We start from the raw sequence: 25,187 nt of genomic DNA, 5'->3' as shown, positions 1-25,187 counted from the left end.
CTTGAACAACCATAGTTCAAGTCCATGCTAATTCTGGAGTGTGTTCTCTCTAGATTGTTACCTCCTTGAATGTAGCACCAAGCTACATCCAGTCGTTTGACAAACCATTTGGTGTCAAATGAAGTCTTAAATTTTGGCAACAGCTTAAGCTCAGTCCAAATCAGTTAAGGAGTGTTTTTATGTAGATATTTACCTCTTTGTCCGTAAATAACCTGTTTCAGCAAATGAAGTCTTAATTTTGGACACAGGTTTATGGTGTCTGCATATTTTCACCTCCTTGCCACTACGATTAGTCCTTTACCCTGCCACTTGGAAGTCTTTTTTATAGCAGCTTTTGTTTAAGTCCAAATGAGTTCAGAGAACCTCCTTATCTGCAGTAGACCTCATCTATATTCATGACTTTATTCTAACACAACTTTAGTTCAAGTCCAAATCAGTTCAATTCTCTGTTAATATTTTCCTCCTAAGATCTAAACCGCTTTATCCAGCAGTTCGGTGAACCACTTGGGGTCCATATTAATTCTGTGTTCTCTCTAGATATTTACCTCATTGTATGTCGTATCCAGCCCTTCTGTCAACCCCTTGGTGACAAATGAAGTCAGTAGTATTTATTCTCCGAATATAAAATGTCATGGAACGTATATAGTTCTTGGCACACCTTGATTTGATCTTAATCTTTGTAGTTCCATCTGACATTTGATATATTTTCCCTAATGCCCATTATACTAAACACAAAACAAATTTGCAACAATGTGGCAAATATTGACCACTTCAACACGCAACTCAAAACTAAAGAAAATGAGGAACAACAGGAAAAAACAACAACAGCAGCAACAAAACCACAATATGTATGGAATATGTAAGGAATAATTACCACATCTTAGACGAACAACACAGCATCTATCTGACCATTGGAAGAAAGGCCTGGCAGGCATTCTTATGTCTAACAATGTTAGCATCATAGCCTCTTTAGATGGCGTTGCAAAAACAACAAACGACATATCCGAGAGGCTTTAACGCTTCATGGTTGATGCCGATGCCAATCCATCTTGCCATCTCCTTCATTGTTGGGGAGATGCTGCTGCAACTTTTGCTGCTGCATTTATGTTGTTGCTGTTGTGGGACAAACCAATTATGCGATTGCACGCACGCACACCCAATATGTTCGTGGAATGAACAGAAGAAACAAAAAACAACAACCTTCATCTCCAGCTACATCACTATGTAGATGGATGGTATAGGAGATGAAAGAGTCATTGCCTTAAAATGGACAACAACAAACGAATAGTTAAGTTGGCTCATATTATTAGCTTAGATTAGAACAAGTGCCATTTAAGTAAGTTTCTTCGTTTTATTCCCCATCAACTTTGCCTCAATTCGTGCGTCTAGAATACTTGCAAAATATGGCTATGGCGGCCGGCCAGGGTAACCAGTGGTAAAATGCCAGCTGGCATAAGCCCCAGCTCCTCACGGTCACGAAATAATGAAGTTAATGTGGATGGTCATGTAGATTTTGAAACTCCATTAAGGCCTATCAATATTTTGCAAACAATGTTGCAGACATTGGGAATGCAAGGAGAGTGATTGTTTTTTGGCGCAAATAAACCACAAGAAATAGAAAAATGAAAATAGAATTATAAATGAAATCCATATTTTTCACAAATTATTTATAATATTATACCGAATATTTACTTTGAAAAGTCTTAAGGCCTCGACACATAAGAAGCATGGCATTCTTGCTGAAATCATATCTGATAAAAGACTAAAGACCAAGTTCGACGTAATAAAAAGATTTCAGAATCACATTTGAATTAGGTCGAACTTGGTCTTTGGTCATTTACCAGATATGAGTAAAGCAAGAATGCCATGCTTTTTATGTGTCGAGACCTTAAGAAGCCAAAAACTAAAGGTCTGAAGCCAAAAACTAAAGGTCTCGGCACATAAGAAACATGGCATTCTTGCCTAAGTCATTGATGATAAAAGAATAAAGAAGGACCGAGACGAATTCAAACTTTGTTGCCCTTTGCCTTTTAGTCCTTTAGCAGAAATAAATTGAGCAAGAAATCCAGCTGCTTATTTACCGAGTCCTTAAGAAGTTTTTCTACTACTTTATAGTTCTTGCCTGTTTAGGGTCCATATTTATAAAATAAATCCCTGTGATTAAAACCGAGAGGCATAGCATTCTTGCTTAAGTCATTTCGGATAAAATAATAAAGAACGCGCGAACTAGGTGGCCCATTGGCTGTTAGTCTTTTACTGAAAATAACGTAAGCCAAAGAGCCAACCGCTTCTGTACCGAGGACTTCAGTTTTCCACAACTCAATTTTATAAGTTTTTCAAAATTTTTGTAGTACTTCCATTAAAGTACTTCAGCTTGATTTTTTTAATTTCTTTCAGTGTAATCTTCAAGTTGAATTTTTTTATTTCTTTAAGTGTATTATTAACTTACCTCGACTAGCTAAATTGCTGTCGTTTAGTTGTCCCTTCTTTTATGGTCATGCCATGAAATGCCAAAACCATTTTTCCTTCTGTTTTTTTTAGTTTTTTACCGAAAAGAACCTTATCCAGAGAGCCAGCCGCTTCTGTGCCGAAGACATTAGTTTCCCACTACATTATTCCTGTTGATTGTCCATTCGGAACAGATTGCAATATTTTAAAAGTTTTTTCAAAAATTGTTTTACACTTCCATTTAAGTACTTCAGGTTGAATTTATTTTTTTTCAGTGTAATCTTCAAGTTGAATTTTTTTTATTTCTGTAAGTGTATTATTTACTTACCTGTATTAGCTAAATTGCTGTTGTTGCTCAGTTGTTCATTCTTTTATGACCATGCCATGAAACGACAAAACCATTTTTCCTTCTGTTCCTTAGATTTTTATTAGCTTATTTGAATTATGGTAAAAGCGAAAAGTCGTCATGCTTATTTTTCCAATGGCTTCTTACATTTTGTCTTTATGTTTTGCATTGCGTTGCTTTGTGGCTGTCAGACAAATCTCTTCAACTGCAAGTTTGACACGCTTTTTTGTAAGAAGATCCTTTCAGCGAAAGAAAAAGCAGCAATTGAGCAGCAGCTGATGCTCCTTGAAATTGAGACCCGCAACAAACCAGTGGGCCACTTCTGGCTGGTTGTTATTATTATTATAATGTCGTCTTCATGTCATCACGTCATCATCAACATTAAGCGTGGATGAATGGATCGAACAAACGCTGTCCCAGCCAGCCACCAATCTACATTACCTTTAGTAATGGTAATTGTGTTAAGTTTACGTCTTTTTTCTTTCTTTCCTGGATTTTCATCTCATCTACCTTTTAAAAGAAGCTGTTCTGTTAATTTTCACCAAATACTGTCCTTATCCGGCAGATGTTACCAACTAAAGACCGGTTGTTTGATTAGTGCAATCAAACCGTTGCTTCCCAGTAGCCTCTCTCATCGTATTCATTTCATGCTTCTGCTTCGGTTTTATATTGTTAATACACGCCCGTTGCCTGTCCATTTTATTAGTAATTTTTCCAACACATACTAATCATCATCATAATCATGGCAATCAACAAAATTCTATGGAAATCCTCCACACAACGAATGCTAAATGATGAAGAACAATTTCTAAAAGTCTACTTAAGAAGCTAATCGCTTGATATTAGTGACTAAAATCTAAACAGTGGTTGGTTGCAGCAACCGCAACTATAATTTAAATTTACTGTAAAATGTTGTCAGTTTGCTGATGTATTAAACGGGAAGGAATGTTGAGTACAACTATTAAATTTCTAATGGGCTCTATTATATTTTCATTTAAAGCTTTGATGATTTGGTGTATTAGATTCTCAATCGATTTGAGAAAAACTGAGATGTAGAGGAATAAAAAATTATTTCCGAAAAAAAAACTTTATAAACAAGGTAATAGTACGTGTATATAACTGGATTTAACAAACCCACTGGGTTTCAAATGTCAATTCCATTGCTTATATTTCAAATAAATCCTCATAAAGAAGGTTAACCCTGCAAAAGGCTATAATATAAACATGGCCTTAGCCCTACAAAAAGCTCTAATGTAAATATACTATTAACTAGTGTTGTTTAATCTAGTTCCATTTCCCAAAAGGAACTAGTTCATTAATATAGTTTCATAGTTCCAAATAATTCCAAGACTGATATATGCATCTCTTGTTAGCTTTTAAGAGAGAGCGAAGGTGAAGGAGCTCCCTTTCTCCCTTCTTACACATAAGCTCAAAATGTTTTCATGAAAATTTTCATAGTCTGGCACAAGACTAAGTAGTTCACTGAATCGTTCAATGAATGAACGATAAAAGTTCTTTTTGTTTCATTCGTCCCTAACAGTTCCGAGATCGGAAATAGTTCAACGCATTTTTTCTCTTTCATCGTTCTTTTTGCTTTCGTCGTTTGGTGGATAAATGGATAGATGGATAATGAACGAAACGAACGATCGAAGAGAGTGTGTAATTAGGTATGTCTGGTTCATAGATGGGCTTTCTTGCACGCCAGCGTTGCTATGTTTTGTTTCTCTTTTTCGTTGTTACAACATAAATAAATATTTACGGGTAATTTTGCAAATTTGTTTTTAATATAATAGTTTTTTGGACTTGTTAAGATACCGTCTGTGTTTAAAAAATATTAAAAACGCAAAGAAATTTTAACAAAAGCCGCGTTCTAATTTTCCCTTAAATTATATTTAAGAGGAATTTTGCCCATCTATGGTCTGGTTACTTTCCCAGCAAATATTGTCTAGCAAGAACTTTCTCGGAGAGTAAGGAGTTTTTATTCTCTTTTACAAGAAAAATGTAAAAAGTAAACAGACACCTTCCCTGCAAAAACCAGCAAGCAATCAGCTGATTTGCCAAAACAAAACAATTAGTCCGTCATTAAAGGAAACAAACACGCCAAAATGTTGTATTTTATTAAACACAAAAAAGAAAATGACCCTAAAAATATAATTTTTCAATTTTGCAACTTGGTTCTCAAAAAAAAAAAAAAAAAAAAAAAAACAATTGACTTGCTTAAGACCTTTGTACATAAGCTGCCTCACCTGGTTGCCTTGCTTTCCTGCTTCATTTCTGACATAACGTAAAAAAAATAAAAAAAAGCCCGAGCCAATTTCGAACTAGGTTGCCCTTTTCTTCTTTATTATTTTATGTTTGTTATGTCAGAAATGAAGCAGGAAAGCAAGGCAACCAGGCGAGGCAGTTAATGTACCCAGGCCTTTATTTCCACAATAAAATTGTTTTCAATTTGTACAAACATAAATCACCGCATAGTTAAAAACAGCTGATTTATTGTTTGCAGGAAGAAGAAGAGTTGCAAGTGCTTCCTAAAAGAAATTTGTCCAGCAAGAATTTGCAAAGTTGTGAAGTTATCTAACAGACCTATTATTTTGAATAAAAGCACATACAAGACGTAGACAAACAATTCACAGTCCTTCACCCAGCGACTTGGTGTCAAATGAGATCATCACTTTGACCGTTGCTTTATACCCCGGTTACACTTAACTGGATTAACCCAGTGGGTTTGGATTTCAAATGTCAATTCCATAGCGCAAACGTCAAATAAATCCTCTCGAAGTGGATTAACCCGGCAAAAAAACTCTAGTGTAAGCGTACTATTAGTTTAAGGCCAACTGAGTTCAGGAGTGTGTTTTATCCTCCTTGACCTTAATATACCACCACGTCCATCACTTCAGATAAACATCTACAGTTCGTTTGAAAATTAGCCCTAATCAAATTTTAAAATATTTTAAATCAGATTCTATAAAAAAGAAGTATATTAAGAGCCTATAGGTACAAATAAACCCCCTTCTATATTTCGAACTAATTGACTTTTAAACTTCGTCTTCTTCCCTAAAAGAGTGAGGGAGAGAGAAAGCATATACCTACCTACCTAATCATAAACAAAATAAATACGTGTTTATTATGGACTTCAAAAGGCAATTTAGGCTGGCTGATGGTGGTCCACAGCCAACAATAAGCTTCTGCCAGACATATGACATAGAATGGCAACAAATGGAAATAGGACTTTTCAACTCTTTTTTGTTTGTTTGCTACAATGTTAAAGAAGATGAAGAAAGCAGAAGGTAAAAGTTTGTGGTACCCAACATACTAAGTACATAAGTACGCTGAAAATAAAATTGAAACCATCATTGATGATGAGGAGGATTCAAACAAATGGCATGTATTCAGAACACGAAACAAACAGCGAAAAAAAAGTAAAAATAGCTGCTGCTTGAAATGATTATGGTTTTGAGTATTGTTTGTAAGCATGTTCTGTTGTATGTTTTTTTATGTATGAGAAAGGAGTCAAGTGCAGTCTGACAGCCTGAAAGCAAAAGAAAAAACAACAAATCGCACAAACATAAGCATTTTTTCACATATGAATGCCAAAAGACAGAAAAAAACACCACCTCAGACTAGACAATGCGACCTGCCAACTTCTTGTGAATTTAGACGATGGCACGTTTGGTGTTTGTGGGTTTTTTCCTTAAGCTTTTCTTGATGGTGGACTGACTACCTTAAAAAGGCGCAACACCAATTCAATTCAAACATGAATCAAAGAAACCAAACATTTGTCCCCATGCCGCCAATACATTGCTGCCATTGACTTTCATCTTCTTCATGGTGGAAAAATAAACATTTTTGGCCTCTGCCTCTTATTTTGGCCATATATTTTGTTTTTTTTTTTAGAAACTAGAAGCTGTTGCATATCAAATAGATGGGGAACCAATAGAGATGAGTTTGAAGATACATCCATACATATGTATGTGTGTGCACAAATTTCCCTATGTGTGTGTGATATTAATGCATTTTTAATTCCTTTGTTTTGGCAATTTATGGGAACGAACATTGAATGGCCCAAACCAAAAATGTAGGAAAACTTTTGTTGAATTTTTCATAAGCTTTTTCCACTCACATTGAAGATGAGTTTGAGTCGATGAATAGATGACTGGCTGTATGTTTGAATCTATCAGCATTTAGAGAAACTTTTCTCAACAACAACTCCTTTTGCGTGTTCTGAATATGTGAAGAGTTTTTTTGCAACCAAAAAAAGTGATTCCCCAACTGTCTGTCATCATCTGCTGCCACTTTTTGGCATTCTTTGCCAAAAAAATCAAACTTCTTCTTCTTGTGGAATTTTGTGATTATCTTGCTTTGTATGTGATATTTGCTGATATTTGCTGCTGTTGTTTTTCTTCTTCTCCTAAGCTGCTTACATGTTTTTTTTGTGGTATAATGATTTTTCATTTCTTCTTCATAAGCCTTCCTTTTGTATATATTTGTGTGTGCCAATGTGTTTTTCTTTTTTGGCAAGTATGGGAATATTTTTTTAATTGACATTTTTTAAAGCTTCTCAAGTGTTCTTCTCATCTGGCCAAGGAATTATTGGTATTAAGCAGCAAGCCTAAAAATGAAAAGCAAAAACAAAAAAAAAATAATTGTCATGAATGTTTGTGCTGAACACGTGCAAATTTTTCGTGACATTGTCCAGTACATGTTTTTTTTTTGTCTGAGACATTGGGGAGAGTTCTAAACTTTCACTGATTCTTTCCTCTTCGGGGAATGACAGAGCTATTTCTTCTTGATGACAAAGAAGTGAAACTTCCCCAAAAAAATATGCGGAAATTAAACGAAAAAATAAACAAATTAAACAAAACAAGAACAGGGATTATCTCGTGGAGTACCTTAAGGTAGAAACACAATGACTTTTGTTGCTTGCTTCCACGCTCAATTTCAAGTTAATGATTAAAGACCAGGTACTACCTAATTCCAATGCGATTTTGGATCTCTTTATTCCTTTAGTCAAGGCCTGGGTACATAAGCCGCTCGGCTTTCTTGCTTAATTCATTTCTGGTAAAAGACCAAGTTCGACGTAATTGAAATGTGGTTCTGACATTTCTTTATTCCTTTACCACAAATGAATTAAGTAAGAAAGCCGAGCGGCTTATGTGTCGAGGCCTTCAGGCTTGGATAAGCATGAATTTCTCATTGTGTTCTCCCCTTTAAGGCATCGACACATAAGAAGCATGGCATTCTTGCTTAAGTCATATCTGGTAAATGACTAAAGACCAAGTTCGACCTAATTCAAATGTGATTCTGAAATCTTTTTGTTAGGTCGAACTTGGTCTTTAGTCTTTTATCAGATATGACTTCAGCAAGAATGCCATGCTTCTTATGTGTCGAGGCCTTTAAGGCCTGCGTACATAAGCTGCCTTGCCTGCTTACCTTGCTTACTTCTGATAAAAGAATAAAAAAGAAAAGGGCAACCCAGTTCGAAATTTCCTCGGCCTTCTTTATTCTTTTATTTTTATACCCTCCACCATAGGATGGGGGTATATTAAGTTTGTCACTACGTTTGTAACTACTCGAAATAATCATTGTAGACCCCACAAAGTATATATATTCTTGATCAGCGTGCAATTCTACATCGATATAGCCATGTCCGTCCGTCTGTCCGTCTGTCCGTCTGTGGAAATCACTCTAGCGTCCGAACGGATTGACGTAGGTTGATGAAATTTTGGGAAAATATGTTATATTTACGTAGGACTTTTGGTATTGAAAGCGGGCTATGTAGGTCCACGCTTTCGTATAGCCCCCATACAAAATGACGCGTGACGCGTCGTCGTTTTAAGGAATTTTTAAGATATTTGGCCCATTTTACCACCGAATTGGTTGTAATTTGGTACTTTGTGTCTCCAGAGGCCAAAAAATATTCCTACCAAAGTTGGGTTATATAGGTCCACGTTTTGGTATAGCCCCCATATAAGGCCCCATATAAAGTACGCGTCATTTTAATATATTTTGAATGTATTAGACCCATTTGACCACAGAATTGGTTGTAATTTGGTATTTTGTGTCTTCAGAGGCCAGAAAACATTCCTACCAAAGTTGGGTTATATAGGTCCACGTTTTGGTATAGACCCCACATAAGGCCCCTTATAAAGTACGCGTCATTTTAATATATTTTGAATGTATTAGACCCATTTGACCAAAGAATCGGTTGTAACTTTGTATTTTGTGTTCCCAGAGGCTAAGAAACATTTCTACCATAAAACGTTTATATAGGTCCACGTGTTGATATAGCCCCCATAATACAATATCTCCCGATTTTCGATATTTTGAACGTTTTTGCCTCATTATCACACCGAGATGGCTAAAATTTGGTATTTAGTCTTCTTTAGGCGTATAAAACTTTCTCCCAGAAATTTGTAGGTATAGGTCCACGCCATCATATAGCCCCCATAGAACGGTACCTTCCGAATTTCGGTATTTTGAAGGTTGGGGCCACATTAATCCACCGAAATGCCTGAAATTTGTGGTGGAGGGTATAAAAAGTTCGGCCCGACCGAACTTAACGCTTTTCTTACTTGTTATTATGTCAAAAATGAAGCAGGCAAGGAAGGCAATCAGGCAGAGCAGCTTATGTACGCAGGCCTTAAGTCCAGAAGTCGTCGTCGCAGAAAGTTTTTATTCTGGCCACAGTTTTATTACGTCATTCGGTCAACCACCTTGGCTGTAAATTAACCGCTTCATCCAGCTATTCGCTGAACAACTTGGTGTCAAATGAAGTCCTCATTTTGGCCAGAGCTATACTTCAAGTCGAAATCAATTCAGGATAGTGTAGCCCGCAGATATTTTCCTCCATGCCTGTATTAGCCAATTACGTCTGACCTTCACCTAGCCACTTGGTGTCAAATGAAGTCATAGCTTTATTTCACGTGCAAATCAGTTCAAGAGAGAAATGTGTGAGAAATGAACTCTTCTTCAGCTATAGCCAGACCTTTCTCTGAATCAGTTGGTTTCGAATGAAGTCTTTATGTAACCTCAGCTTTAGTTCAAGTTGAAGTCAGTACAGAAGTAAACTTGGTGTCAAATAAGATCTTTATGTTGGAGTCCTTTATTTCAGGAGTCCACTAAAAATCAATATTAAGTATTTATTTTTTCCACAGATTAAGTTCAAGTCCAAATCAGTTCAAGCGCCTTGTAGTAGCCGCTGCATTCCGCTCCTCGATCATCCATTTGGTGGCAAATGAAGTCTTTATTTTGGCCACGGCTTATGTTCAAGTCTAAATCAGTTCAAGAGTCCACTTGTTGTGAAACTAAACCTTTATTTTGGTCCCTGCTTTAATCATAGTCCAACTTAGTTCAGGATCGTGTTTACTCCTCCATTTCTGTAGGAGCTCTCTACATCTATTACTTCGTTCAACCATCCAAAGTCAAATTAAGTCTTTGGATTGGCAACAAATTATGTCTAAATAGTCCCAGGTACAACAGTTGACCACAATTTTGGCTCAAGTTAAATGAACTAAATATGGATGCTCAATTGGGCGCCACTACATCGATCACTTCGGTTATTCAGTCATTGGTAAACATTTAACACTTTTCTTCATGCCACAGCAACAGTTCTACTCCAAATTAGCTCAGTCGAGTGTTATCTGCAGATATCTTGCACGATGTAGTAGCCGCTACATTCGCTCCTCGATCATCCACTTGGTGGCAAATGAAGTCATTAGGTTCAAGTCTAAATCAGTTCAAGTGTCCACTTGTTGTGAAATTAAACCTTTATTTTGGTCACAGCTTTAATTAAAGTTCAAATTAGTTCAGAATCGTGTTTACTTCTCCATTTCTTTAGGAGCTCTCTACATCTATGACATCGGTTAACCATCCAGAGTCAAATTAAGTGTATTGATTGGCAACAAATTATATCCAAATAGTCCCTGGTACAACAGTTGACCACAATTTTGGTTCAAGTTAAATGAACTAAATATGGATGCTCAGTTGGGCGCCACTACATCGATCACTTCGGTCATTGCTAAACATTTAACACTTTTCTTCATGCCACAGCTTCAGTTCTATTCTAAATCAGCTCAGCCGAGTATTATCTGCAGATATCTGGCACCTTGTAGTAGTCGCTACATACCGCTGCTCGATCATCCACTTGGTGACAAATGAAGTCTTTATTTTGGCCGCAGCTTAGGTTCAAATCTAAATCAGTTCAAGAGTCCACATGTTATCATATGAAGCCTTTACGTTGGCCTCAGCTATAGTTCAAGTTCAAATCAATTCAAAATTAGGTCCAAATAGTTCCAGATTTTTTTTTTTCCAAAGCTCTCTTGTATTTTTCGAATAAGACTTTTACACTCGCTTCTCTATGTTGAATCAAAGTCTGCAGCCGTTCAATCTTGGACCTTCACGACTGCTGTAGTTGGTCACAGCTTTAGTATACTTTCAATCTATGTAGTCAGAAGAAAATATATATTTAGGTGGGTGGTCTTTTGGATTCTGATGAATAAAACTCAAAAAGTATGTCGAATATAAATGAGTAATCGGTAGATCCCTCTTGTATCTGACCATAGCTTTAATTCAAGTTCTTTGGAAAAATATGGATGCACAATTGGGCGCCACTACATCGATCATTCCGGTCATTCAGTGAAGAAAATATGGAGGCACAATTGGGCACATTACCGATCACTTGGGTCATTCAGTCATTTGTAAAAATGTAACACTATTTCTTCTTTCCAAATCCAAGTGATTGTTCTGGCCATAATTTGTATTCTATATAACTTATAGTAAAATTGTTCGCCAATATTTATTCATGTCTTCGATTACAAAATCTCTACAAAATTTGAAATAATAATTTGAATTTTCAAACATTGTAATGTGGTTTTCTTTAATAGAATTTCATAACCAATACCAATCGTAATTTTTTTTTCCAGGAACCGTTCTAAATGATTTTTATTTGCTTGATCCATCCACAAGCAAGAATTTCATAATCTCTACAAGAACAAAAAAATCGCATTTCCACTCTTATGATCCATACTAAACGTTGGAACTTTTAACCCCAAAAGCAACAGCAAAAAACACATCAACACTAATAAACCACAAACCTAATTTCATTTCAATTGTTTTTAATATTTTTCATTCATTTCATTGCAAGCTATCAATTCGCATATAAGACACTATATATTCTGATGGATGGATAGATAGATAGATTGAATGAATATATGTGCCAATTTGTATTTTTTTCTTTTATTTGTTTTTGCATTTTCTTTTCAATCTTCTTTAGGCCACAATCATCATTGAAAATTTTGTTAGAGGAATTTACCATAAAGAAAATCTGCAAGTCTAATGTTTATTTTTCTTGGCGATCAATTGTTTTCTTCTTCTTCTTCTTCTTCCACCACACACATTACAAGTCGTTACTTTTGTTTTAGAAATTGCGAATGCGTTAATTTGATTCTTCAGTGTTCAGAGTTTTCAGAGTCCAACAATTGTTCACATCCATGATTTATCGATCGCCGGCGTTCTAGTATGCAACAGCACCAAGTAGCCAACAAACATGGTTTGTCAGTCAGTCAGTCACTCAGTCAAGAGGTCTATTTACATTGGCAATTTCCAATAGATTTGATGAAGCAGAAGAACACAAGAAACAAATAAGATTTATTTTTATAGCACGATTAGCGGTTCAAGTGTTGAGTGGTCAAGTAAAAGAATATTTCTTCGAAAAGTCCATAAATTAAAAATATTTTTATACCCTATACCACAATGTGGAAAAGGGTATAATAAGTTTGTTTTCCCAAAAATTCATGTAACGCCGCGAAATATTCGTCGTAGACCCCTCATGTGGTATACCAAACTTCATATCTCGACGAGATAAAGCGATTTAGCGATGTGTGTCCGTCCGTCCGTCCGTCCGTCTGTCCGTCCATTAAAAATTGTAATCAAGCTAGAGGCCGCAATTATGGACCGATTGTCACGAAATTTAGTATGGAGGTCGGGTTTGGACCAGAATAGAACTGATTAGTTTTTGGCGATGATCGTGAAATGTTAAAGGGATGAAATGGACCAAAAACAAAATTTTTGCTCGATTTTGTAGCCGCTCTGTAGGTCGCAATAATAGTCCGATCGGCGCGAAATTTTAAACGTAGTTTTGGTTTGAGATGAAGAAGTAGCGTGCAAGTCAACGGTATGATCGGATAATATTTAGCGGGTTAAATTGATCAAAACTTTTGTGTATACATTTAAATAAAAGTTATCATTTATCAAAAGCTAGCCCGGAAAGCTAGTGCACAGGGATAGTGGTATAGGGTATCACATGGTCGGCCCCGTCCGACTATAGTCTGTTCTTACTTGTTTTTTTTTTTGGATTTTTATTTCCCAAAGAATAGAATAGAATTGACAGTTGAATCCACTCGATTTCGTATATGTAAACGTACTATTATCCTTGCAACCGCCAATAACTGAAGTGTTGCGTAATTGACTAACCGTGATCTAAATACAGTACCGCCATAATTCGTAATCTTCGATAATTCGTAACAAACTGCCGGTCCCCTGAAGTCATTTCCTTCGCATTTTGACCCCGCTAATTCGAAATCCTCGATAATTCGTAGAAAATGACCGGTCCTTTGGATTACGAATTATCGAAGTTCTACTGTAGTACGGTTACACTAGAGTTTTTTGCCGGGTTAACCCACTTCGAGATGATTTATTTGACGTTTGCGCTATGGAATTGACATTTGAAATCCAAACCCACTGGGTTAATCTGGTTAAGTGTAAAGCTATAAACACATCCAACGTTTGAGTAACGTTTTGTGTCATTTCTGGTAGAAGAATAAAAGGCAAAGTGCTGCCAAGTTTCAACTTTTCTTTATTCTTTTGCCAGAAATGACACAAAACTTTACTCAAACGTAGGATATGTTTAGGGCTTAAACGGGGTATAAGCTCCATGAAAACTACCACAGAAATCCGATCAAACACATACCAATTAGTGAACACCGCTACGGACAATATGACAAACTTTGACATGACGCCCACACAACAAAATAAAGCCCTCGGCACATACGGCGCGTGGGGCGTCGCGTTACAACAACCACATGAAAACTTCAAGAACAAACTTGGCATCACTGTCATTTTTTTCATGTGGTTGTTGTTTTTAACGCGTGAAGCAACGCACAACGTACCGTATGTGCCGGGGCCATAAGTGTCGTTACAAGTGAATGAGCGTCGCGTTACAACAACTATGGCACAATAATACAGGTACAACGGCAAAAACAGCTGATCTTCATACCAGTTGTCAAAATACGTTATTGTGAATAAAATCACATACAAAATGTAAACAAGCAATTCACAGTAATACATTATTGTGAGCAAATTTGACGTTTGACATGATTTGATGTAACACCTTCTTATTCCACCATTGTGTTCATTGAAGTAACGTCTTTTAAAAGTGCAGTTTTAAGTTAAGAAATATTTAATTTTTTTACACAGACCGCTTTTTGGAGCTAAATTATAAAAGAGAACTGCGGAGGAATTGCAAATAGGCTCTGACATTCCTTTATAATTTGACATTTGGAAAGCGAACAAAGCAAACTACGAGCCTTTACTTTTGGCCACAGTTTTAAGGCCTCGGCACATCAAAAGTTTAATTTCTGACATAATAAAAATAAAAGATGAAAGGAAAACCTAGTTGACTCGACCTTCTTTATTCTTTTATTTTTATTATGTCGGAGATGATTTTAGTATGTACCGAGACCTTTAAGGCCTGCGTACATAAGCTGCCTCGCCTGGTTGCCTTGCTTTCCTACTTCATTTCTGACATAATAAAAATAAAAGAATAAAGAAGGCCGAGCAAATTTCTAACTGGGTTGCCCTTTTTTTTATTATTTTATCAGAAGCAAGCAAGGTAAGCAGGCAAGGTAGCTTATGTACCTAGGCCTTTAGTTCAAGTCCAGATCAGTTCACAATGTGGAAAAGGGTATAATAAGTTTGTTTTCCCAAAAATTCATGTAACGCCGCGAAATATTCGTCGTAGACCCCTCATGTGGTATACCAAACTTCATATCTCGACGAGATAAAGCGATTTAGCGATGTGTGTCCGTCCGTCCGTCCGTCCGTCTGTCCGTCCATTAAAAATTGTAATCAAGCTAGAGGCCGCAATTATGGACCGATTGTCACGAAATTTAGTATGGAGGTCGGGTTTGGACCAGAATAGAACTGATTAGTTTTTGGCGATGATCGTGAAATGTTAAAGGGATGAAATGGACCAAAAACAAAATTTTTGCTCGATTTTGTAGCCGCTCTGTAGGTCGCAATAATAGTCCGATCGGCGCGAAATTTTAAACGTAGTTTTGGTTTGAGATGAAGAAGTAGCGTGCAAGTCAACGGTATGATCGGATAATATTTAGCGGGTTAAATTGATCAAAACTTTTGTGTATACATTTAAATAAAAGTTATCATTTATCAAAAGCTAGCCCGGAAAGCTAGTGCACAGGGATAGTGGTATAGGGTATCACATGGTCGGCCCCGTCCGACTATAGTCTGTTCTTACTTGTTTTTTTTTTGGATTTTTATTTCCCAAAGAATAGAATAGAATTGACAGTTGAATCCACTCGATTTCGTATATGTAAACGTACTATTATCCTTGCAACCGCCAATAACTGAAGTGTTGCGTAATTGACTAACCGTGATCTAAATACAGTACCGCCATAATTCGTAATCTTCGATAATTCGTAACAAACTGCCGGTCCCCTGAAGTCATTTCCTTCGCATTTTGACCCCGCTAATTCGAAATCCTCGATAATTCGTAGAAAATGACCGGTCCTTTGGATTACGAATTATCGAAGTTCTACTGTAGTACGGTTACACTAGAGTTTTTTGCCGGGTTAACCCACTTCGAGATGATTTATTTGACGTTTGCGCTATGGAATTGACATTTGAAATCCAAACCCACTGGGTTAATCTGGTTAAGTGTAAAGCTATAAACACATCCAACGTTTGAGTAACGTTTTGTGTCATTTCTGGTAGAAGAATAAAAGGCAAAGTGCTGCCAAGTTTCAACTTTTCTTTATTCTTTTGCCAGAAATGACACAAAACTTTACTCAAACGTAGGATATGTTTAGGGCTTAAACGGGGTATAAGCTCCATGAAAACTACCACAGAAATCCGATCAAACACATACCAATTAGTGAACACCGCTACGGACAATATGACAAACTTTGACATGACGCCCACACAACAAAATAAAGCCCTCGGCACATACGGCGCGTGGGGCGTCGCGTTACAACAACCACATGAAAACTTCAAGAACAAACTTGGCATCACTGTCATTTTTTTCATGTGGTTGTTGTTTTTAACGCGTGAAGCAACGCACAACGTACCGTATGTGCCGGGGCCATAAGTGTCGTTACAAGTGAATGAGCGTCGCGTTACAACAACTATGGCACAATAATACAGGTACAACGGCAAAAACAGCTGATCTTCATACCAGTTGTCAAAATACGTTATTGTGAATAAAATCACATACAAAATGTAAACAAGCAATTCACAGTAATACATTATTGTGAGCAAATTTGACGTTTGACATGATTTGATGTAACACCTTCTTATTCCACCATTGTGTTCATTGAAGTAACGTCTTTTAAAAGTGCAGTTTTAAGTTAAGAAATATTTAATTTTTTTACACAGACCGCTTTTTGGAGCTAAATTATAAAAGAGAACTGCGGAGGAATTGCAAATAGGCTCTGACATTCCTTTATAATTTGACATTTGGAAAGCGAACAAAGCAAACTACGAGCCTTTACTTTTGGCCACAGTTTTAAGGCCTCGGCACATCAAAAGTTTAATTTCTGACATAATAAAAATAAAAGATGAAAGGAAAACCTAGTTGACTCGACCTTCTTTATTCTTTTATTTTTATTATGTCGGAGATGATTTTAGTATGTACCGAGACCTTTAAGGCCTGCGTACATAAGCTGCCTCGCCTGGTTGCCTTGCTTTCCTACTTCATTTCTGACATAATAAAAATAAAAGAATAAAGAAGGCCGAGCAAATTTCTAACTGGGTTGCCCTTTTTTTTATTATTTTATCAGAAGCAAGCAAGGTAAGCAGGCAAGGTAGCTTATGTACCTAGGCCTTTAGTTCAAGTCCAGATCAGTTCAGGGTCTTCTAGTAGCCCGTTTTATTTAGCTGTTCGGTCGACTTCTTATTGTCAAATAAAGTCTTAATTTGTGGCACATCGACACTCCAAGTCCAAATCAGTTAAGGAGAGCGTTATTGGTAGATTATTATGCTATGTTTACATTTAATAAATCCACTCGATTTCAACTGTCAATTCCATTGCTCAAACGTCAAATGAAATCCAATCGATTTCAGATAAGTTGATCGATTTCAGATGAATTGACAGATGAAATCGAGTGGATTTCATAAATGTAAACATAGTATTAGCTTATTGTCTGTAAAATTCCGCTTCATCTGTTTCTTCGGTCAATCACTTGATGTGAACTAAAGTTCATATTTTTGCCACAGCTTTAGTTCAAGTCCAAATCAGTTCAGCTGTGTGCGGACGTAGAATTTTACATCCTTATCTGTAGTAGCCCACTGCTCCAGACCTTCGTTCAACCACATGGTACCAAATTAAGTCTTTATGAAGTCTTTTTTCGAAGTTCTTATTGGAGTTCTTTAAGGCATTCCTTCATTTCTCTGAAAAGAAAACGGAAAATATTAACAAATTGCAATTTACTCCTACTTACATGTACTACATCCCTTCTTCCTGTCCCGGCTGTTGACATTTCATAATATATGTACATATTGGCAAAAAAAAACGAAAAAATATCCTCACCCACTTACCAACATGTCCAGGATAATCATAAAATATTTGCAACATATTTGACTACTTAAGAATAAAACCAGGACACAAAACAACCACCATTTCATTCCCATGGCAAATGTCAACGCCAAGAAATCAAATGTAATAAATACTCCCCCTGGTCGACCAGAGTAACACACCCACACCCACCAAAATTAGAACAGGCAACCATCCAACTTGTATCCCCTGAGCGGCATGCAATAAAACTTCATTTGATATGCTCACGTGTTGCATCCCCCAAGAGACTTGATTAAAAGCAAATATGAGCATCTAATAGCTCTGAACTAATACCCGCAACATTACCAGCCAGCAGCCACTAAAATCATAAAGATTTTATTTTTTTTGGCAGGACATCCATAAAAAGGACACCTTTGCGATAAGAAATTAAATACAGCATAAAAGAAGTTTTTATGGGCAATGCGATTTTATCCCCCTTCTTCACATTTTCCCTGCATGAAATGTCATCCGGAATGCGGAATTGGAGTGCTATATTTTCTTATCTTGACAAAGTAGTTTATGATTTATTATTTACAAAATGACCAGTGACAGTTTTTAGAGGGATTGGCTGCCTGACTTTTTCAGTTATTAGCAAAAAAAAAAAAAAACTTTTATCGCTGCTAATGCCCTCTTTTTGTGGTTATAAATTGAAGTTGGATACAGGGATCAAACTTCAAAGAACTCCACTTTTTGAGGGCAAGAATGGTAGAGGTGGAAATGAAGTGATACGGGATATGTTACCACTTTAAGGAAAAGTTTTGATATGTTAGCAGCAAAATGCAGACAAATAAAACTTATAAATAAACTTTGACAGTTTAGATGTTGTCCTTAACTGCGGTTTTAAGCAACTGATATTATATCATGAAGTTTATGTCAGAAGATGTGAGTATAATTTGGCATAAATATAATGAAAAAATATATTTTTATGAATTTTACTATGCCTCTTATAATGTCAGTATTCTTATAAAAAAAATCTAGGAAAGAGGAAGAACTTCTATACCTATGGCATATTTTGTCAATTATCTTCCCCTAACCAAAAATATTTCCCTTTTCCCAGAAAATGAAAAACATTATTTTCGTATGGATAAATGGAAATCTGTATCTTGGCATGGAAAAAAACACCTAAAAATCTCAATTTATTTTATATCAAAACATCAGCCCAGTCCATTCAGCGTGCCTTAAGCTGAAAACAGATACAACGTTTGATTAAAGTTTTGTGTCGTTTTGGCCGTTTTTACACTGTTGGGCATGATGCCGAAAAATTCAAATTCATTTGAAATACAGTTAGGCAAGAAATGTATTGCAAAAACCAAAATTGTAGAAAATTTCATATTAATTGTTCTTTTATGGCAACAAATTATGTAAAAACTATACGGTTTTTTGTGCAAATCTTTTGCTATAGGTCCTTACAACAATAATCCGTCATAATATCCAAAGGTTATTTGCGATTTATAACAAATACGGTCAAAAATAAGAATTAACTACTATTTGGGGGTGACAATAAAAGTATTGCAAAAATTGCAAAATCGATGGTTTCTTCGAGAATTACCAAAGGTGTGTTCCTTAATGAGTTGTCTATCCACTTCGGACATTCATTGGAGCATTAATGAGCTTAGTTAAACCAAAAATTAAGCCTCGATATGTTCCACTCTAAGGATACTGGTTCCCCAATTTTTAGAAAATCTTGATCCTTCGTTGGAGGATGTTTTTGGAGTTTTTTGTTAAATTGGACCCAAAAATTTTATGAGGGTTGATATCAGGATGTTGGCCTGATGTATTTAAGAGTTTTGTGTTGTTATATTACATCGGAAATTTACACAAATAAGATTAACATGTCATGATCTGGTCTTTGGAATGGTGGTAGTTGACTTTGTTTGAGCTTTCGGGATCGATTTTTCCGACTTTCAGACTAATGACTATTAAATATTTCTTAATGATATCAGTGGGGATGTCTTCCTAATCATTATTATATCCGTGAACCCAATTTGGCATACTATTTTCCATGTAAAGAATATAGTACCCAAATATTCGGTATTCCCGCTTCTCCAGTAGCGGTTTAATTTCCATATTTGATGGGTTTTATTGGATTTGGCGCAATTTTTTGGATTTATTATAATAGCAGAGGATAATATCTATCTACTTAGTAAAAATTAAATCATATCAATACCATTGAGAGACGAAAGAGTGCTCTGTCGTAGGTCGTTTCAAAATACTACACTAGTGTCAATTTTTTCCATATACTTTCCAGAGGTATTTCGGTGTTCTCAAAGCCAAAATCGGACTGTTTTGCATTCTTCCATTATCCTACAATACATATTGAGTCAAATATTCATTCTTGGCATACTTGCCTGTGGCCGATTCGTCATTGTTTATTGTTAATATGGTCCCATGCGTTTTTTACCTGTCTGAAGACCCTCCATGACCGCATTTTTTATCACTGAACTTTATTGCATTCAATACTGTTAGTCTATTATTAGCCGCAAAAGTCATAAAAATGCATAATGACCGCAAAAAATTGCAAAAACTTTATAGTTTTATAGTACTGATTTTGCCGTTGCAATACTTTTATTGTCACCCCCAAGTAGTAGTTAATTCTTATTATTGACCGTATTTGTTATAAATCGCAAATAACCTTTGCATATTTTGACGGAATATTGTTGTAACGACCTATAGCAAGAGATTTGCACAAAAAACCGTATAGTTTTTACATAATTTGTTGCCATAAACGAACAATTGATATGAAATTTTCTACAATTTTGGTTTTTGCAATACATTTCTTGCCTAACTGTATATGCCGACAAACAGATAAACGCTGGACTTTGGTATCGTCGTCGCCCTGTTGTTGTTGTTTTCTTCTCGACGCCCAACGCAAAACTTTAATCAAACGTTGTATCTGTTTTCAGCTTAAAAGGCTAATATTTGCTACAAAAAAATTGAACTTGGCACGTGTCTTTCATTTGTTCTTATAAAAGAAACACGTGGCTTAATTTCTTTCTATAATAAACCTTGTTATTGTTGTTTGTTATTAGTTTTTAATTCACAAATTCTTGTTCAATTTTATTTATATTTATTTTTTCCTTTTTTCTTTTTAGGGTTTAAGAACACCAGAAACAGAATGACAAGAAAACGTTCGAGTCCCATGGGACTCGACATATATTTGTCAGCAATGCTGGCAATCGTTATGTTGCCATTATTAATACAAGCTGGTAAGTACCGTTAACTTTTCCTATATATGACTTTTTTCATATAAAAAATATTTCCCATATAAAAGTTGTAGGTATTAGTAGGTGGTATATAACAAGCAATGGGCTTTGCGTGGGTATTTTAGGAATTTATGGGGTAATTTGCGATGGTCTGGTAGGGATAATAAAGGAACATCATATTATTTGTTAGATGTTAATGGGATCATAAGGTCTTTATAAGGTTAATGATTATGGCATGATATATTTTTATAAACGAAAAAATCTATTAAATAGAACAAAGATAACCAGTAAGGAAAGGATCAAAGTCGAACGGGGCCGACTATATAATACCCTACACCACTGGGAATATGTAAAATATATATGGGAGCTAAATGCAAATCGGAACAGATTTTGATACAATTTTTCGCATTTGTTTGTAGACCAAATTCCGTTACATAGTCCAAATTTCATCAAAACTGGACATATATAGCGCGTTTCGTGCATCAAATACCTAAAATCGTCCGAAAATATATCCAAATTTGAACCGATTTCTATATAATTATTTCTAGACTAAATACCGTCGCACATACCTAGTTTCATTAAAATCGGACATATATAGCGTGTTTCATACGCCAAATGCCTTAAATCTGGCGAAAATATATATTGGGGGCTATATCCAAACTGAACCAATTTCTATATAATTCGGCACACTTATTTCTAGACCGAATCCCGGTACACATTCGAAATTTTATTGAAATCGCACATTTATAGCGCGTTTCGTGCATCAATTACCTAAAATCGGCCGAGAATATCTATGGGAGCTATATCCAAATCTGAACCCTTTTTATACATAATTTGGCACACTATTTCTAGGTTTAATTCCGTTGCCCATCCCAAATTTCATTGAAATCGGATATATATAGCGTGTTTCGTGCACCAAATGCCTTAAATCGGGCGAAAATATACATATATGTGGGCTATATCCAAATCTGAACCGATTTCTACCAAAATAAATAGCGTTCGTCCTTTGGCCAAAAAACTATCTTCCCCAGTTTTCATGCGTATCGGACAATAAATGTGACCTGTACTTTGTTTACAAAAATACATGGACAGACGGACATGCATAAATCGACTCAGAAAGTGATTCTATGTATATCCCTAAAAGTAACTATGAATATATCTCGTTTCCTTTTGCATGTTACAAACTAATGCACAAAGACATAATACCCCTTACCACAAGGTGGTGTAGGGTATAAAAATCAATTTTGAAGGATTATACATAATGGATTTGATTTTTGAAACGCAGTGGGTTTATTAAATCCGGTTATACACAATCGATTGTTATTGATATTCAGACCTAGAGATCCCAATTTTTAGCAGCTGTTTTTGAACCAGCTGTGATCATTTGTCGACAAATAAGAGGTAGTTTACACTAGCCATCAATGTCATATGTACCGAAATAAAAACATTCCATATCTGTCCACACCGACAATGTAAAGACGTAAATCCTTAATATTGCACACATAAGCGACTACATAAAGATGGAAAAGTTCAGTAGTGGGATTCTGTAACTCATTTTTGCTGTTATCGATAATTGTCGGTAAAACTAAAATGCTTATAATTTCCATAATTAACGAAATTTTTCGGTAAGTTAACGATGAATAAAAAGTCGTCGCTAGCCTCTACCGACACAAACAATGATGCCAACTTTTCTTTATGTTTTTAGTCATAATTTTTCGATTTAATTTTACCGATTTTTGTCGGTAACAGCAAAAATGAGTTACAGAATCCCACTACAGTAGTGGAATTCTGCAACTCATTTTTTGAGTTACCGACAAAAATCGGTAACATTAAAACGCAAAATTATGAATGAAAAGTATCAATGAATGTTGACTGCACTGTTGTTATCGGTAGAATTTAGCAACAGCTTTATTTTGGTTGTTAACTTACCGAACAATTTCGTTAATTACCGAAATTATAAGCATTTTAATTTTACCGATATTTGTCGGTAACTCGAAAAATGAGTTAGAGAATCGCACTACTGGACATGTGACATTGATGGCTTGTGTAAACTACCTCTAAGGATCAGGATATAAGAAAGTGGAATTAATATGTTTCCAGTTAATTTTCAAAAAAAGGAAAAATATACGGTTCCATGGGTCATAAAACGATGAGCACAATTTTTGCCCATATGATAAACACAACAAGAACATTAGGACTGTTCGATAACCCAAAAGTTTGTACAAATTTGTACATTCTTTTACAAAATGATGTTCGATAACAAACTTGTTCAATAAAAGAGAAATAAGAAGTGGTTCCAAGAACTTGCAAATACTTTTTACTTGCGAAGTTATCGAACAGGCTATTATTGTAGTATAGGGGTGAGCAAATTGTGAAAACGTACTCTTAGTTTTTTGTGAACCATAAACAATTAAAAGTTTATGCAATTTTGTATTTATATTTTTTAATAATTTGCATTGTGGACGATTTTAGACAACATTAATGTTTAAAAAATGTTGAAATAAGTAATGAAACATCAAGAAAAATTAAATATTAATTCTCTCTTAAATTTGCCTATCTCTCGATTTTGCTCAGCTCTGTTGTAGTACTATCTGTTATAGGCCATTTACATATGAGTTCATTAGCAGGATTTAGCACATTATCAGGATTAATTTTCTAAATCCGGCCAAAATCTACCAGATTTGCCATACAAAAATAAATCCTCGTATTGAGTGGATTTGTTTCAAGTCCGGAATAAATACTCATATACAACTCTGTTTTTTGCAACATGTTGCTAGAAACTACAAAAAGTTGCAAGCTGGCACAAGAAACAAGGTAGATGCATCGGTGAATTGCTACAACAAAAACAATTTAAAATGTAAACATTTGTAAACAAGGCGAAAAAATTAAATTTGATTTGATATACAAAGTTGATTTTAATCAACCAAGACTAATATATACGATGTCTAAACGATAAAATAACTCTTTATTTGCTCATTAATTAACATTAGCAGCATAATGTGCAATCATTTTCAATATTAAACAATAAATGTCCAATTTGCCGCATGTTTATTGAGACGAATTCAATTTACAACAACTTTTTTGACGTTTCAAATTCCATCAGATGGGCATCTAACTTGGTAATTGCGCTATGAACAAAAATCAGCTGACTGCCATTTAAATCATCCAAAGGTATATCTAAATGCAATGAGATTTGTACTGGATTTATTAAATCCAGCTGAGGATTTATGCCTAGTCTAAATGAGCTATTATCGATACTCACATCTTGAAATGCCTATATCCAGCAATCGTTTATTACAGCTCATTTACTAGGCGTTTACACCAGACAGTTTGTCTTCAAATACAACTCTGATTTACTAACACATGCATACATTTGTCGTTTGTCTCTCAGCTTTCCATCAGTTTTTCACAGACAGCCGGGTTGAAAAATTTTTGACATTTTTGTGAAAAAGAAGTGAGATGATAATTCAAATGTGCTGAAAACAAAAGAATATGTACAAAACAAAATATGTGAACGGAAAACAAAAAGAAATCGGTGATTTTCATTCATAATTTTACAACTGTTTTCGCAGTTGTCTGGGCGCCTACGTCACACAGACAAGTTTTGGGTTTTTGACAATCAATACATGAACTCAACTGTCCTGTCATGTGTAAACGCAGGGTTATACTAGCCATAAATCCTCAAGTGGATTTAATAAATCCAGAACAAATCTAATTACATTTAGATCAAGATCTATTTAACAGGTCACGTAAGTAGCACAACAACAACTCTATTTTGGCCGAAAATTCTTCAATATGTCAAAATGTTTGTTTACGTTTTCATACAATTTATTCACAATAACAAAATATTTGACAGATTGAAACCAATCAGCTGGCCGTTTTACGCCACCTTATAATTTCATCATGATTTAGATATATCTTTGGAGGATTTAAATGGCAGTCAGCTGATGTTTGTTTATAACACTATTACCAAGGTAGATTCATCAGCCCATCTGATCGAATTTGAAAAGTCAAAAGACGTTGTTTTAAATTGAATTCGTCTCAAAAACACACGGCATATTACAAATTTATTGTTTAATATTGAAAATATTAGGCTACTAAGACCGTGTTTAGACATTCACACTGGAAAGAAAATTTTTCTTCTCAATTTCTTTTAAAAATTTCCTTGTTGTTTAGACACGGAAATCATGTTTGTGTCAATTTTATAATTTTTCTTATTCTTCCTCACACTCATTTTCTCATTGCGCCGTTCGAAAACAAAGCCAAGGCAAAATTGTAATGAAAAATAAAAATAAACGTGTGTGATAAACAATTAATTATTAAAGGAACCCTTGAATTGCATTTA

At 35.4% G+C, this 25,187-nt stretch overlaps 1 protein-coding gene across 2 annotated transcripts in view; it reads left to right on the top strand.

Moving 5' to 3' along the window:
• Positions 1–25,187, top strand: part of tnc (tenectin) — a 185,514-nt gene that overhangs the window by 73,010 nt on the left and 87,317 nt on the right. For both annotated transcript variants that reach the window (XM_073960179.1, XM_073960178.1), the window contains exon 2: positions 20,732–20,845. In XM_073960179.1, coding sequence (XP_073816280.1) covers positions 20,755–20,845 — 91 coding nt within the window. In that variant the 5' untranslated portion in view covers positions 20,732–20,754. The remainder of the gene's footprint in view (positions 1–20,731; positions 20,846–25,187) is intronic.

This window comes from Musca autumnalis, unplaced genomic scaffold (genome assembly GCF_047663935.1).
Source record: "Musca autumnalis isolate F117 unplaced genomic scaffold, ASM4766393v1 scaffold_1, whole genome shotgun sequence".
Lineage (NCBI taxonomy): Eukaryota > Metazoa > Arthropoda > Insecta > Diptera > Muscidae > Musca > Musca autumnalis.
The sequence above is the reverse complement of the archived record's forward strand: the minus strand, read 5'-3'. Positions and strand labels throughout refer to the sequence as shown.